Genomic DNA, 12,453 nt, shown 5'->3' with positions numbered 1-12,453 from the left:
GGTCTTCCATCTGTAGCATCACCTGTAGGGCCAGCTTCAGCAGAACTGGGGGCCAGCATCATTGTTTGGACAACGTTTATAAGTGTGTCCAATCTGATTACATGCACTGCAGCGCTGTATCCTCGGACGGAGCTCTGACTCATCCATATCATTACGAATACGCCGTGTCTGACGGCACCCTTTCTTAACCCGTGATGATCTTGGATCTGGAATATATATAACAGGATTCGCTGTCTCAGTGAATGATCCAACCAAACGGAACCCATAGATCTCATACTGCCAGGTGCTGGTAATTGTCTCCTTTCTGAAGTAATGGGAAATATAGATATCGACAGGATGTCGAATATCCGCACAAGCAGCCATTACATGAGAACAAGGTAAGTGCAGCAACTTTGGCCTCATGCATGAGCAACAACAAGTTCCATCAAACTTGAGAATGCACTCCTTTACAGGAGTTTGACGTCTCATGCCACGTCGCGCTCTGTCTTTAGGAGATACCTCAAACTTGAGCTCCTGTGTACCACATTGCCGTACGTGGTGTAGCCGGACGCTTTCTACCTTCTTAGTCATATATTCTGTTATCATTTTCCCAAAATATCTATCAGAATCTCGCATGAATACCTGATTTTTAGTGAACCGCTCCCTAAAGTAATCGGTACACCCGCGGACGATGAATTCCACAATTGCAACCAGTGGAAGCGCACGAACACCTCGCAGCACCCAATTGTAAACCTCGGCGAAGTTGGTAGTCATTATGCCGTACCTTGCACCATCGGTATCATAAAGTAACGCCCACTTCTCCTTGGGTTCATTCTCAATCCATTCAGAAAAGGTTTTCACCGCTGACCCAGACCTTCTACGAGTACGTGCGGTATCTGTTGTCAAAGGACACAAAGCCTCTGCTTCATCATGTGCAGTTCTGTTTTTTGATGCGTCCTCGGCTCTTTTCTTCCCGATCAGTTCATCAAGTTTCTACCACTGCTTGTTAAATTTTTGCTGATTCGTTTCCTTGCATAGCCTCTTGAACCAGTTCATCAAGTTTCTACCACTGCTTGTTAAATTTTTGCTGATTCGTTTCCTTGCATAGCCTCTTGAACATATCCATAAGGTGCTTGTTTTTGAATTGCCTGAAAAAGTTTACACCGATATGTCTTATGCACCACCTACTGCGAACATCACGCCAATTGGGCGGCTCTTCGGTCTCCACACACCCCTGCTGCAAATCTAGTATTGCCCTCAGTATGCCGGCGTGACGATCATGAATCAGGCAGACATCTTCCCTATCCCGAACGACTGCAAGCTTAACCCGTTCCAGGAACCAGTACCAACTGTCTGTGTTCTCACTCTCAACAATAGCAAAAGCAACAGAAAGCAATTGATTGTTTCCATTCACTCCAATAGCTGTCAGCATTTGCAATCTATACTTTCCTGTGAGAAAGGTCCCGTCGATGCACAGGAGAGGCCGGCAGTGATGGAATACGTTAATGCATGGACCCAAGCTGAAAAAGACCCGCTGCAATGTGTAGGGCGGATCTTCTCCTCTATCTAGAGTTTTCAGGTCATAATAGCTTTCAGGATTTCTCTGACATAGGACGGCCAGCAATCGAAGAACATTATCATATGCAGCCTCAAACGTACCAAACCTCATCTCCAACACCTTTTGTTTTGCACTCCACACCTTGTTGTACGAGATGGTATACTTGTATTTTTCCTGAATATACCTGATAATAGACTTTGATTCATATGACAAGTTCTCTACTATTATCCCGTACATCTCATTTACGATGTATTGCGACGTGAGGTTGCGATGGGTCTTCTGCACCCCAGGCAAATGACAAGTGTGATGAGTGACAATGGAGCATTCCCAGTAATCTTTCCATTTACCCTTATAGACATGCACCCGCCACGGACAGCCCTCCTTCATACATACCACATCGTACTTACGAGATTTGCACTCGACTGTTTTAAACTCTAGCATAAGAGAGAGACCAGCACTTAACAGCTTCCTTCACCTCTTCAATTGAGTGGTACCTCGCACCCTGGACAATTTCATTCTCCCTGCAATCAGAAGGCCAGCTACATCCATCATTTACGACAAGATGACTGAATTGGCTGCTTACCCAATCTTCAGGCACATCATCGTCAGCATCAGACGAATCGGCATTCATTGCTTCGTCGAATTCACGTTCTTCGTCTTGCTGCTGTTCAACAATGAAGGGTATGTTCTCCCCCTCATCAGCCACGTATTGAGGTGCTGCGGTGCCACCTGCCTCAATGTTTGCCTCCTCAACTTCTTCATCAATATTTTCATCCCCAGAGCAGCTTCAATGTTTATCAAAGGATTCTAGTGCACACTGACAGGAGTACCAGTGGCCATTGCCAATAACTTACATTTTGCAGATAAGTTAACCAGTCCTCGTTGCTTGCAAGTGGCATCAGCTCCCAGATTAAAGCGTGAGTGGTACGATTTATAACGCATTGAACACTCACAGTGTGTGTCTCCTGATCAATCCTTAATCCCCTCATTAACCAGTTGCATAGGGATTCAAATGTCCTCTCGTGCGGTCTGATAATTCCTCTGACCGTACAGTTGAATTCACTTGAATCTAACCCATTTGGCCCATAAATCACATTTCCTTCTCCGTAATATATACTGAAAATAACCTTATCGGAAAACATATCTGAAAATACCGCACAGTTGAATAAACTAGTTATACTACATATTAATACACGACGACGACCCTAAGTTTCAGCGATTCTCAGATTATATTTTACAAAATCTAAACTATTCAGAATATAAATTATACTAAAAACAAATGAAAATACTAAAAACTATTCAAAACATAACTACTCTAAGAAATATTTCCTAGATTATAGTTATTTTCAAGTAATTATACGGCTAGAATGAGAATATACCTCCAAATCGACGTGTGAACACGGCTTCGCCGCTTCCTTTTCTCTCTTCCTCTCCTCTCTTTCTTTTTTTTCTTCTGATTTTTGCTGGATAAAATGAAATTTTGGGGCAGACTGGGGCTTATATAGCCGGAGGGGACCTCCCGCCCGATCAAAGGGCGGGATGCCCCTCAGGACAACATCCCGCCCTTTGGGTGGGCGGGATGCCCTCGCAGGCCCCCGCAGGGACCTCTTCGCAAATAAGAAATTCGCGAAGAGGCCCTCGGGGAACCTCTCGCCCGCTGATCGGGCGGGAGGTACCCATTTTTCAAAATATTCCCCACCGGCACCCCTTTTCCCAATTTTATTTTTTTATCCCTTTCTTTTAAAAAAATCTATACCTAGGTCTTGCAGGGCCTATATTCAGAGCCCAAAACGACCCACAAGGATGCATGCATACATGCTCTCAGCCGGCCCGCTTCTTTATAAGCAAGCCAGCGTGTCATTTGAAGGCAGGCCCAGTCTTATTTGGTACTGTAAACAATGAAGAATGCATGTTAAAAGGCTCGGGGGTAATGTGCACCATAAAAATGCAGTAGAAAGGACAAGGGTTGAGTTTATCAGTTGACTGACGTTTTGTTCCCCTTGTGTTTTGATTTTAACCCGTCATCAATCATTGGTCTAAATTACCCACCTATACTATTACAAAAATAAGTTATAATAACCCCTAAATTTGCATCTAAATGAGTCGGATATGTCATTATTAACCTCTAGATCTGAATTTAAAGTACTTACATGTGTCATTATAAAAAATCACAAAATACACCAATATTGATTCTAAAATACGAATTCTTGTCATTGTTAATATGGAGAATACTATATATATATATATGCATGATGTATGTCAAGACGTAGACCGTGTATGTATGGAGGAAGCGATTGGGAACACCGACTTTTATGTTAAACATAAATTAAAGCTCAAACTATGGTTGTTTACAGCTGATTCTTACATGTTTGTCCTAGATTCACCTCCCCATGCATGCACCTTAGCTTGCAACTTTGACAATATCAAAACCGAGCCAATCATTGCCAATATATATATAAATAGTAAAAGCACCTAGCCTCCAAGTACGAATCATTTATAGCATATCCATCAGAGCTACTTGCAACTCACTTCCTTAGTTATTTTTAGCAAATTAAGAAACAAATTAGGTTTTGTTTTGATGATTTCTTGATGACTCGGAGCACCCCCAAGTATTTTAAGATCTCCAGTAGTTATTCTACAGCCTTGGCATATATTTATCAAGTACAATTGTACAGGTAGAATACTTGTGAAGCCAGGTCAGCCCTTGTGCAACCCAGCAGATGAAGGGACACACGTCTTATGCAGAAGCTTAGGAATCTAGTAGGTATGCAGCAGTCATACAGTTTCGGCCTTGTTTGAAAAAGGCTTTGCGATGCTTAGGGTCCAAACAATCCTAGCTACATACTGACTACTGAGCGTACCATGTGAATCCAAACACGCGCATTCACATCGCTGACTCTCAACAATAGCATCTGCAAAATTCAGGCACATTATTAATTCATGCCCATAGGGACTCTTTCTTGAGGCATGCCTCCTGCAGCATCAGTGCAGTGTTCCCAGCAGAGCCCAACATCTGCTGCTGATGAGCTCCGGTGCTGTTCATCAGGCCATTTTGCATGAGCAGGCTACCATACGCCTCGCTTTCCATGAGCTGTTGCTGCCGCCGCTGAAGTGACGGTGGTGAAGCTGAAGCAGAAGCAGTTGCATGGCCATCGTGTTGCATCTGGACGCAGAGGAGGATCTCGGCCTTGGCGAGGGCGAGCTGCATCTGGAGCTGGGAGACCTGCTGCTGGAGGTAGGAGATGGCGCCGACGCAGCCGTAGACGGGATCCCTCATCCGTGCGTTGGCCTCGTACACCAGGCTGCTCACCGCATCCGCCCTCTGCTGAGCAGGCAGCTCCTGATGATCGAAGTCATGAAAAATTGAGGGGGATGCATGCGTCAGTTCAATTTGCCTGCCGCGCTAGCTTTGAGATGCAAGCAGACGGTACCTGGAGCATCTTGCTGACATTGCTGGCGCCAAAGACCTTGTGGACGATGGCGAACTTGTGAGGATCCTCAGGAGGGAAGTAGGGCGCGAACACGCACTCCTGGGTGCACCGCCGCCGCAGCAGCTTGCACGATGCGCAGGGCGCCGAGCTGCTCCCGCTGCTTCCGCTCCCGGCCATGGATGCCAACCTCACAGGAGGACCAGCTCTAGAGCGAGCAGTGAAGAGAGAGGATGGATGAGGATTATATTGCAAAGGGAAGGAAGGAAGGAAGAGGGGGAGACTGCCGGGTGCAGAGCCTCCTCTTTTATAGAGCCAGCAGAGAGCTGAGGAACAATGGGCTGTAGTGGTAGAGCATGCAGCAGTGTGTATGGTTTCATGGCTTCTTTGTCTTGTCTGTATTGTGTAAAGCAGCTAGCAACGATGAGATTGATTGGTCGACTCGACAGCAGGCATAATATTATAAACAACCGATCGAGCAAGCTAGTAGTCTGCTTTATCTCTCCTCAATTAACTAACATGGAGGCACTCACTACCTTGCTTCACCTTTCAGTCCACGCAGCAGCTGCCTCTAATGCATACTTCAAATTAACTCTGCCACGCAGGACAGATTGTATGGCTTGCATTTGACAATTAATGTAACCACATGTAATTGTAAATTTCTTGAGAACTGCGTTGACCATTGAGATGGACCAACTAACAGTGGTGCTGCCCTACACCTAAAGGCTCTAGAGCAGGTTTATTTTACCATTAATTTGTACTGGACTTTTAGCCCCCATGCACGTTGGGAGTTGACCTTATATTAGCAGGGATGAAAGACTAGTCAGATCACTCTTTAGAGTTTAGACTTTGCGCTGCTAAATCTAGCTCTAATTAACGCCACAGTTAATAGCCCTAATATGGCTAGCAACCTGCACTAGCATATGCATTGTTTTCTAGACATTCACGTGGTCCCAATCTCATCTCGAGCAAGAGAAGACGACAAGTAAACGGAGATGAGGAGGAAAGCTGACACGTATGTCGGCAGTAGGTCAGGAGTGGCACAAGGCCAGGACAAGAGCAAGATTAGGGATTTGTCGTGCATTGCAACAGTAGGCCGGTTGTGGGATGGCATCTACAACCAACGGCCTTGTGTATATTTTACCAGCATCTGTTCCCAGTTCGCATGACACAACAAATTCGCGTCGGAGGCTTATATGATCAGCTAGCTAGCACCAAGTCCTGAGTCCTGACAATGATTATAAGCATGCACAATGATTGATTTCTGATCTTCATGCATGGCGTGCCTTGCATACAAGCTGCAGCTAGTCTCCCCACCAGGATGAGGCAGGACTTCTAAGGAAGGGTGCTGCGATGCGTGCGTGCACATGCGGTTGCTATCAAAAGCTACTACCCTTCCAAAGGTGTGATTGAGGCCTAAAATGGATGGATGCCATGCCAGTCAAGTACGATCGCGGCTGCCCAGGCCCCTACCACTAAACTATGCTTGCCGACAGAGCTGTTTTCACAGGCAAACTACTACTCAAAGTCTTCGCCTGACATTTAAAGTCAAATTTGATCCATCACTGAGAGCTCACCCACATGGCCCACCTCTGCATATATCCTTACTGCTCGTGGTTATGTTCTAAACTCTTTTACCTAGCACTCCAACAAATATCCTTTCTAGAATATGTATGCAACAGACATGTCCTTTCCTCGAAACACGACCACTTGTTCCCATCTAAGCAATTCCGGTTCAAGAGACTCCAGGATTAATTCTACCGGGGTGGACCAGGGCAAGTATACTACCAACAAATTTCCAGCTACAAAAACCTTCTAGATTTTCAAGGTAAGTTTCCAACAGCATATATCCCAAGTTTTTGCTCAACTGCATTATGTCATGACAGAATTTTCTATTGTGCATTTGTGCCAAATAGCACATTTCTAAATCAGACCATAGACCCTGCCCATTTCGGGAAAAAAAAAAAGATGGTGGAGCATTTCCCAAGCAATAGCACCAAAAGAAAATGCTTCACACGCACTGTTTTTCCAACACTTAGCATACTCATCCGTCACGATTCACGAACAGATTTCGATAAATATAATAATAAGGCAACATGTTAAGCATGACACAATTGCTATTTATCATTGTCCTGCACATGAACAACGGTCTGCAGATATTGAAAGTGGCAACTTACTTGCAGAGTGGATATGCTACTCAAGGGCGCAGGTATGTAATCTTTGACAGCTTCGTTTTAATATTTGAATCAAAGACTCATACATGAACTCGCTTCATGTCTCCATTGCAAAAATTCTCACCTAATTGAGGTGCACATAAAAAACCAAGTTTAACATTTCTGAAATATATACTAAGCAAAAACTGTACATATATATAGCAACACTTCCACTCATCACTGATCAGATGGGGCAGTAATCAACCAGCAAGAAAATGATGGTTGAAAATTTAGTCAAAGATTGCAGTAATGTAATCACCAAACCTTTTATAGCGAATATGCCACTGGTATTATACCTCTATGTGAGCGGCTTATTTTCGATGCAATTGACTTGTCATTAAACTTTTGAGCTCAAATAAGATATGATGGTCTAGCCACCGTTTTTTTTTAAAAGAAAATCTAGGATCCAATGTTATAAAAATAAGCTAAAAAATACTGTACTTTTAATTTGGGGAACTGATGAACAGGGGTTCCACATGAACTAGATGATGTGGATTACTAAAGAAATGAGGACGGCTGGCATGCACATGCTACCAGTGCATCCCCTCATACTTCAATAATCAGATGAACGTAATGATGTAGTTATCTGACAACAAGGCTTCAATGTGGCCTTATGTTCTAATCAAGGATTGCATATAGAAAGGAATAACTGAATTCGTAAGAGACTTGACGTGGTCGTCTACATTGTTCCTATGAGCTGGTACTGGTACAGCAGATGCTCAACTAGGCATAAGAGATTGAAGTGCATATGCGCTGTTAGGAGGAAAGAAGTTAAAAAGAATAGAGTTCCAGAAATATGTAAAAGTAAGGGATTAAAGTCACCTTTTACAAAATGGCTCCTATTGCAGATCATGCTCATTCTTGTCAGTCATGCGGAAGATGCCATACTAAGATTGCTTCAAATCTCGCCCAAATTCCTTGCACGACTATGAAGCAGTTTCTTTATGTTCCTTGTTTTGATCCCTAACATATACATTGAACTTCCTGGTAACTTTGGTTTTCCTGATTGCAAATTATACTTCTCACGAGCACATGAATTTCTCCTTTTCATGTATTCAGCTGACTCTGTCTGAACTGTCATGGCAGAAAGAGTAGTATTGGTTAGCTACTCAGAAAATTATTCAAACATTTCACTGGTATGTAAGAGAAGATTCAGCGTCCTGAGTTGTGAATTGATCAGACTGGCTCCTAATAGCCCTGTAACTGTCGTAGATAACAGGTCTTTGATAAAGCAAGCGATCAGATATTTTATTCCTGTTGATTGTATGCATGTATCACTCTTTCATTTACTCAATTTGTAGAAATAAAGCAAGTTCAGTTTCTCACATTTACTTTTCGTCAAAAGTTAAAGCGAGCTCAGTTTCTCTGCATGTAACTAAAACAGTTCATGGCACTGCAAAACTCACCAGAATGCTTTGCAGATAATGACTTGGCCAGGTTTCGAAGTCCAGTTATATCATTGATCTTGTCCTTCTCAATGGAATTAGTGGAGTCCAACTGCCTTGGGTGGCTGGGGTGAATGTGCGCAGTAGCATATGCAAATGCCTAAAAAAGTTACAATGCAGGCCAGTGTCAGTCTACAGGAACACTTTCTTCAGACATTGTAAGAGATGATGCTTGTCCATTTGAATCATAAAATTGGCTGGTGCCTGGAGGAGCTGGCATCCGGATTAGCGAAAATATCAATATAGAATCACTATTTCCTGATAGAGTTATTTGGATAATTACTGAGACATTGCTGGGCAGTGTTCCTCGCACTACTGAACCTTATCGCCTTAACCAGCAAAACACCAATCAACGAGGACTGTAATGGGGAATTGAACTACCTTGGAAGCAATGGTGTAGAAGCCATTTTGAAGAGCATCCTTCGCGAAAGTTAACCACTCCTCGCGTGACACTTGTAGATGGTGGTTGTCAGAGTATTTAGCGTCTCGCAGGAGCAGGGCCTCATATCTCATGGCAAGGCAGCTCTGTCAGTGTACATGGACAGAGTGAGTTAAGGATTAGCAGTGACTAGTGAGTGGTCAATCTTATTTACTACTCCGTATGTTATATTGAACTGATGCTGCGGTTGCACCCATTAAAACCCTAGGACGAGCAAGAGCAGGTGCATAATGGAAGTGTGACGGCCGCCGTTAGGGCGAAGCGAACCAGTAATCCAATCCAATTGGTGGTGACCTGACCCGGACATCGGCGACGAGGGCGAAGGCCCGGGCGAAGAAGTCGGCGACGACGAGGATCCTCGCATGATCCAGGGGAGGAGCCTGCGCGGCGGCGAATGCCTCCTTGGCGCGGTCCTGAAGCAGGCGGCGGGCGGCGGAGCGCGTGTGTAGCAGAGCGGGGACGTCGGGCCCAGCGGAGAGCGCGGCCTGGAGCAGGCGGAGTTCGGGGTCCCCGAAGCTGGTGCAGCGGTGGGAGAGGAGGCGGGAGGCGAAGCGGGAGAGGGCGTCGTACTCGACCGCCACCGCCGGCATTTTTTTTTTTTTTGCTTTGTTTGGATTTGGATTTTGAAAGGATGGCTATGGCTTGGGCGGAGGAGCGGAGCGGAGGGGGAGGGGGATGCTTGGTGACCGGCCCACCAGCAGAGGCGGATTGGAAAAATATCCCATCGCTCGAGGGAGCGTGGAGAGCGCTCGCCCGCCACGCGCTCCTCCCAACCTGAGCCGTCCACGTGGCACCGATCTGCCAGGCCCACGCGCCTATATCTATCTATCTATCTATCCCTTTCCTCAGCCGCCCATTCCGCAGCCCAGACCAGACCTCACGAGACACTTCGATCCACATGGCGATGCTTAGGGTTTCCCCGTCCCCGGCCGCCGCGGCCAACCATGTCTCCGGACCTGCCGCGAACCCCGCCTCCGTCAGGGTGCCGGCGCCGCGCGTCTCGCCGTCCGCGTGCAGGGCGGCGGGCAAGGGCAAGGAGGTGCTCAGCGGGGTCGTCTTCCAGCCCTTCGAGGAGATCAAGGGGGAGCTCTCCCTCGTGCCCCAGGCCACCGACAAGTCCCTCGCGCGCCAAAAGTTCGTCGACGAATGCGAGGCCGCCATCAACGAGCAGATCAAGTACGTCTCGCTGCTCTGCTCACACATCCGATTCTGTTGTATGGTTTGATTCTAGACTAATCTGTTCCTCCGGCAATTTCTGATGCACACCTGATTACAAATGTGTTCCGTCTGCTGATAAATTGTGCAACGCTTCGTAATTGTTGCCTTGTTGAAGTCCAGCGGATGCAATTTTTTTGGTAGATAAAGGCTTAATAATAATAATAATAATAATAATAATAATAATAATAAGCTATTTTTAGTGTTACTTACCGGCCATTCCAGCTGTATATGCAGTTCGATTTGGATTCAGTTTGACTCTGTCGCTCTTATCATGCAGTGTGGAGTACAATGCCTCCTATGCGTACCACTCCCTCTTCGCCTACTTCGACCGCGACAACGTGGCTCTCAAAGGATTTGCCAAGTAAGTCATCATTTCTCCAGCTTCAGTGACCGATAATACATCATGGCATAATTATTTCCCCCTACAATTAGAAAACTTTCCTTCCATACCTACAGGTTCTTTAAGGAATCAAGTGATGAGGAGAGGGAGCATGCTGAAAAGCTCATGAAGTACCAGGTATTATTAGTACTTCCATCGACTCTCTAATTGCTACGGTCATCTGGTCCGTTCCCCCTATCGTACTGTTATATGATACTGATGTTGTGCATGTTCTTGTGTGCCGCCGTCAGAACACACGTGGAGGCAGGGTCAGGCTCCAGTCCATTGTCACTCCCTTAACAGAGTTTGACCACCCTGAGAAAGGCGATGCTTTGTACGGTGAGTTGCCATGCATGCCTATTCGGTGATTATGGTGTGATCTCAAATAGTAGGTGCCTTAGAGGAGGCTGCACACTGGGGTAGAGCAGGAAAACTTACAAAAGTTCCATGTTTTTCTGAAAAAGGAATGAGTTTTATTCTGCAACTGGATGTAGCTGTAGGAACTGCAACTCTCAGCATACAGATAATACGTTGAAAGACTGATAGTGATAAACATGACATATGCTATAATTGAAGGCTGACTATTTATATATAGCAAATGTTTAGTTGGGTATAAGCTATGCGGTTGGTCTTCTGTTCATGTCTGACCAATTTGGAAGCTAATCATCAAGCTTTGTTTTGACCGTGCCTTTGGTCTGATTTCAGCCATGGAGCTGGCTCTGGCTTTGGAAAAGCTGGTTAACGAGAAGCTGCACAACCTGCACGCTGTAAGTTGCTTTGACATTGCTTATTTACCGAGAAATGTTGTGTGGTTAGGCTTAAGAAATGCTACTAGTTAGAAAATTTATTTAAGTGAACAAAAATGATTAACTTATTAGAGTCAATACACAAAAATGATTAACCTATTAGAGTCAATATAAATGCAACGCTTATGCCACATACAGTTTGTAATGAACTTTTGGCTATAATTAACAGGTGGCGACAAGGTGCAATGATCCTCAGCTGACAGACTTTATCGAGAGTGAATTCCTCTCGGAGCAGGTAAGAGCAATCAGGCATTTCTTTACTACGGAACAAATCATGCAGAACAATATTTGTTTTTGGACACGGATTTCCTGTACTTGTGTAATTCTGACTGTAAAAGATTTGTACTTTTATCAAAGGTTGAAGCCATCAAGAAGGTCTCCGAGTATGTTGCCCAGTTGAGGAGAGTGGGCAAGGGACACGGTTAGTTAATCTGTCGTTGAACAAGAGTGTTTCATCTGCTACTATGCCTTTGCAGATAGAGTAATCCCTCGTTGATATGCATATGGACATATGGTTTGGGTGCAGGGGTGTGGCACTTTGATCAGAAGCTGCTCGAGGAAGAGGCCTGAAGGAAGGAGGGAAGGAAACATCCGTGGAGTAGTAAGGGTGGGAAGCTGCTCAAGGATCAGATTATGCGGCTGGAGCAACCAAACGCTGGGTGTGGATGTTTAGAGGGTCCTTTGCATTAGGTCTCTGGGGTTGTGTAGTAGCAGTAGGACCGTGTGGCATAGACGCACTGAGAAGCAGTAGAACTTGTGATGTTATTGCTGTGGCTTGGGGTGCTCGTTCCCGCCCCATTGCTATTATTATGGGAAATAAAAATCACACAGATTGCGAGCACCGTACCTTATTGCGAGCACCGTGAATGGATTTTCTTCTTGAATCTCCCTCAGTCCTTTTGTCAGGACTGATGCTGTTACTTGTAAAGAATCCACAGGTACTCTAAGGGTGCGTTTGGCGGTGCTCGTCGCTGCCGCAACCCTTCCC

At 45.3% G+C, this 12,453-nt stretch overlaps 3 protein-coding genes across 6 annotated transcripts; 1 reads left to right on the top strand and 2 right to left on the bottom strand.

The window, feature by feature from the left end:
• Positions 1-4,475: 4,475 nt before the first annotated feature.
• Positions 4,476-5,145, bottom strand: LOC112902513 (LOB domain-containing protein 12-like). The gene is made up of 2 exons (XM_025971637.1): positions 4,969-5,145; positions 4,476-4,877 (listed from the first exon to the last, which is right to left on the bottom strand). Exons 1-2 carry the CDS (start codon positions 5,143-5,145, stop codon positions 4,476-4,478), a joined length of 579 nt encoding a protein of 192 aa, XP_025827422.1.
• Positions 5,146-9,693, bottom strand: LOC112902354. 4 transcript variants are annotated; one of them, XM_025971392.1, is made up of 6 exons: positions 9,362-9,693; positions 9,005-9,148; positions 8,585-8,723; positions 8,001-8,252; positions 7,143-7,263; positions 5,146-5,173 (listed from the first exon to the last, which is right to left on the bottom strand). In XM_025971392.1, exons 1-4 carry the CDS (start codon positions 9,650-9,652, stop codon positions 8,077-8,079), a joined length of 750 nt encoding a protein of 249 aa, XP_025827177.1. In that variant the 5' UTR covers positions 9,653-9,693; the 3' UTR covers positions 5,146-5,173; positions 7,143-7,263; positions 8,001-8,076. The 4 variants fall into 4 exon arrangements, with proteins under 4 accessions (XP_025827177.1, XP_025827178.1, XP_025827176.1 ...); XM_025971393.1 differs by lacking the exon at positions 5,146-5,173 and adding an exon at positions 5,227-5,361; XM_025971391.1 differs by lacking the exon at positions 5,146-5,173 and adding an exon at positions 5,375-5,536.
• A 206-nt stretch (positions 9,694-9,899) lies between these two features.
• Positions 9,900-12,306, top strand: LOC112902356 (ferritin-1, chloroplastic). The gene is made up of 8 exons (XM_025971394.1): positions 9,900-10,238; positions 10,558-10,641; positions 10,737-10,797; positions 10,911-10,998; positions 11,365-11,426; positions 11,635-11,700; positions 11,823-11,886; positions 11,992-12,306. Exons 1-8 carry the CDS (start codon positions 9,961-9,963, stop codon positions 12,033-12,035), a joined length of 747 nt encoding a protein of 248 aa, XP_025827179.1. The 5' UTR covers positions 9,900-9,960; the 3' UTR covers positions 12,036-12,306.
• Positions 12,307-12,453: the final 147 nt, after the last annotated feature.

Source organism: Panicum hallii, chromosome 8, assembly GCF_002211085.1.
Source record: "Panicum hallii strain FIL2 chromosome 8, PHallii_v3.1, whole genome shotgun sequence".
Taxonomy (NCBI): domain Eukaryota; kingdom Viridiplantae; phylum Streptophyta; class Magnoliopsida; order Poales; family Poaceae; genus Panicum; species Panicum hallii.
The sequence above is the reverse complement of the archived record's forward strand: the minus strand, read 5'-3'. Positions and strand labels throughout refer to the sequence as shown.

Coding starts and splice junctions, on each gene's coding strand:
- LOC112902513 (XM_025971637.1), bottom strand. CDS start 5,145: ATGGCCGGGAGCGGAAGCAGCGGGAGCAGCTCGGCGCCCTGCGCATCG. Junction 4,878..4,968: donor ATGTCAGCAAGATGCTCCAG/GTACCGTCTGCT, acceptor TTCGATCATCAG/GAGCTGCCTGCTCAGCAGAG.
- LOC112902354 (XM_025971392.1), bottom strand. CDS start 9,652: ATGCCGGCGGTGGCGGTCGAGTACGACGCCCTCTCCCGCTTCGCCTCC. Junction 9,149..9,361: donor CCCTCGTCGCCGATGTCCGG/GTCAGGTCACCA, acceptor GTACACTGACAG/AGCTGCCTTGCCATGAGATA. Junction 8,253..8,584: donor ATTATCTGCAAAGCATTCTG/GTGAGTTTTGCA, acceptor CTGCCATGACAG/TTCAGACAGAGTCAGCTGAA.
- LOC112902356 (XM_025971394.1), top strand. CDS start 9,961: ATGGCGATGCTTAGGGTTTCCCCGTCCCCGGCCGCCGCGGCCAACCAT. Junction 10,798..10,910: donor AAAAGCTCATGAAGTACCAG/GTATTATTAGTA, acceptor TGCCGCCGTCAG/AACACACGTGGAGGCAGGGT. Junction 11,887..11,991: donor GAGAGTGGGCAAGGGACACG/GTTAGTTAATCT, acceptor GTTTGGGTGCAG/GGGTGTGGCACTTTGATCAG.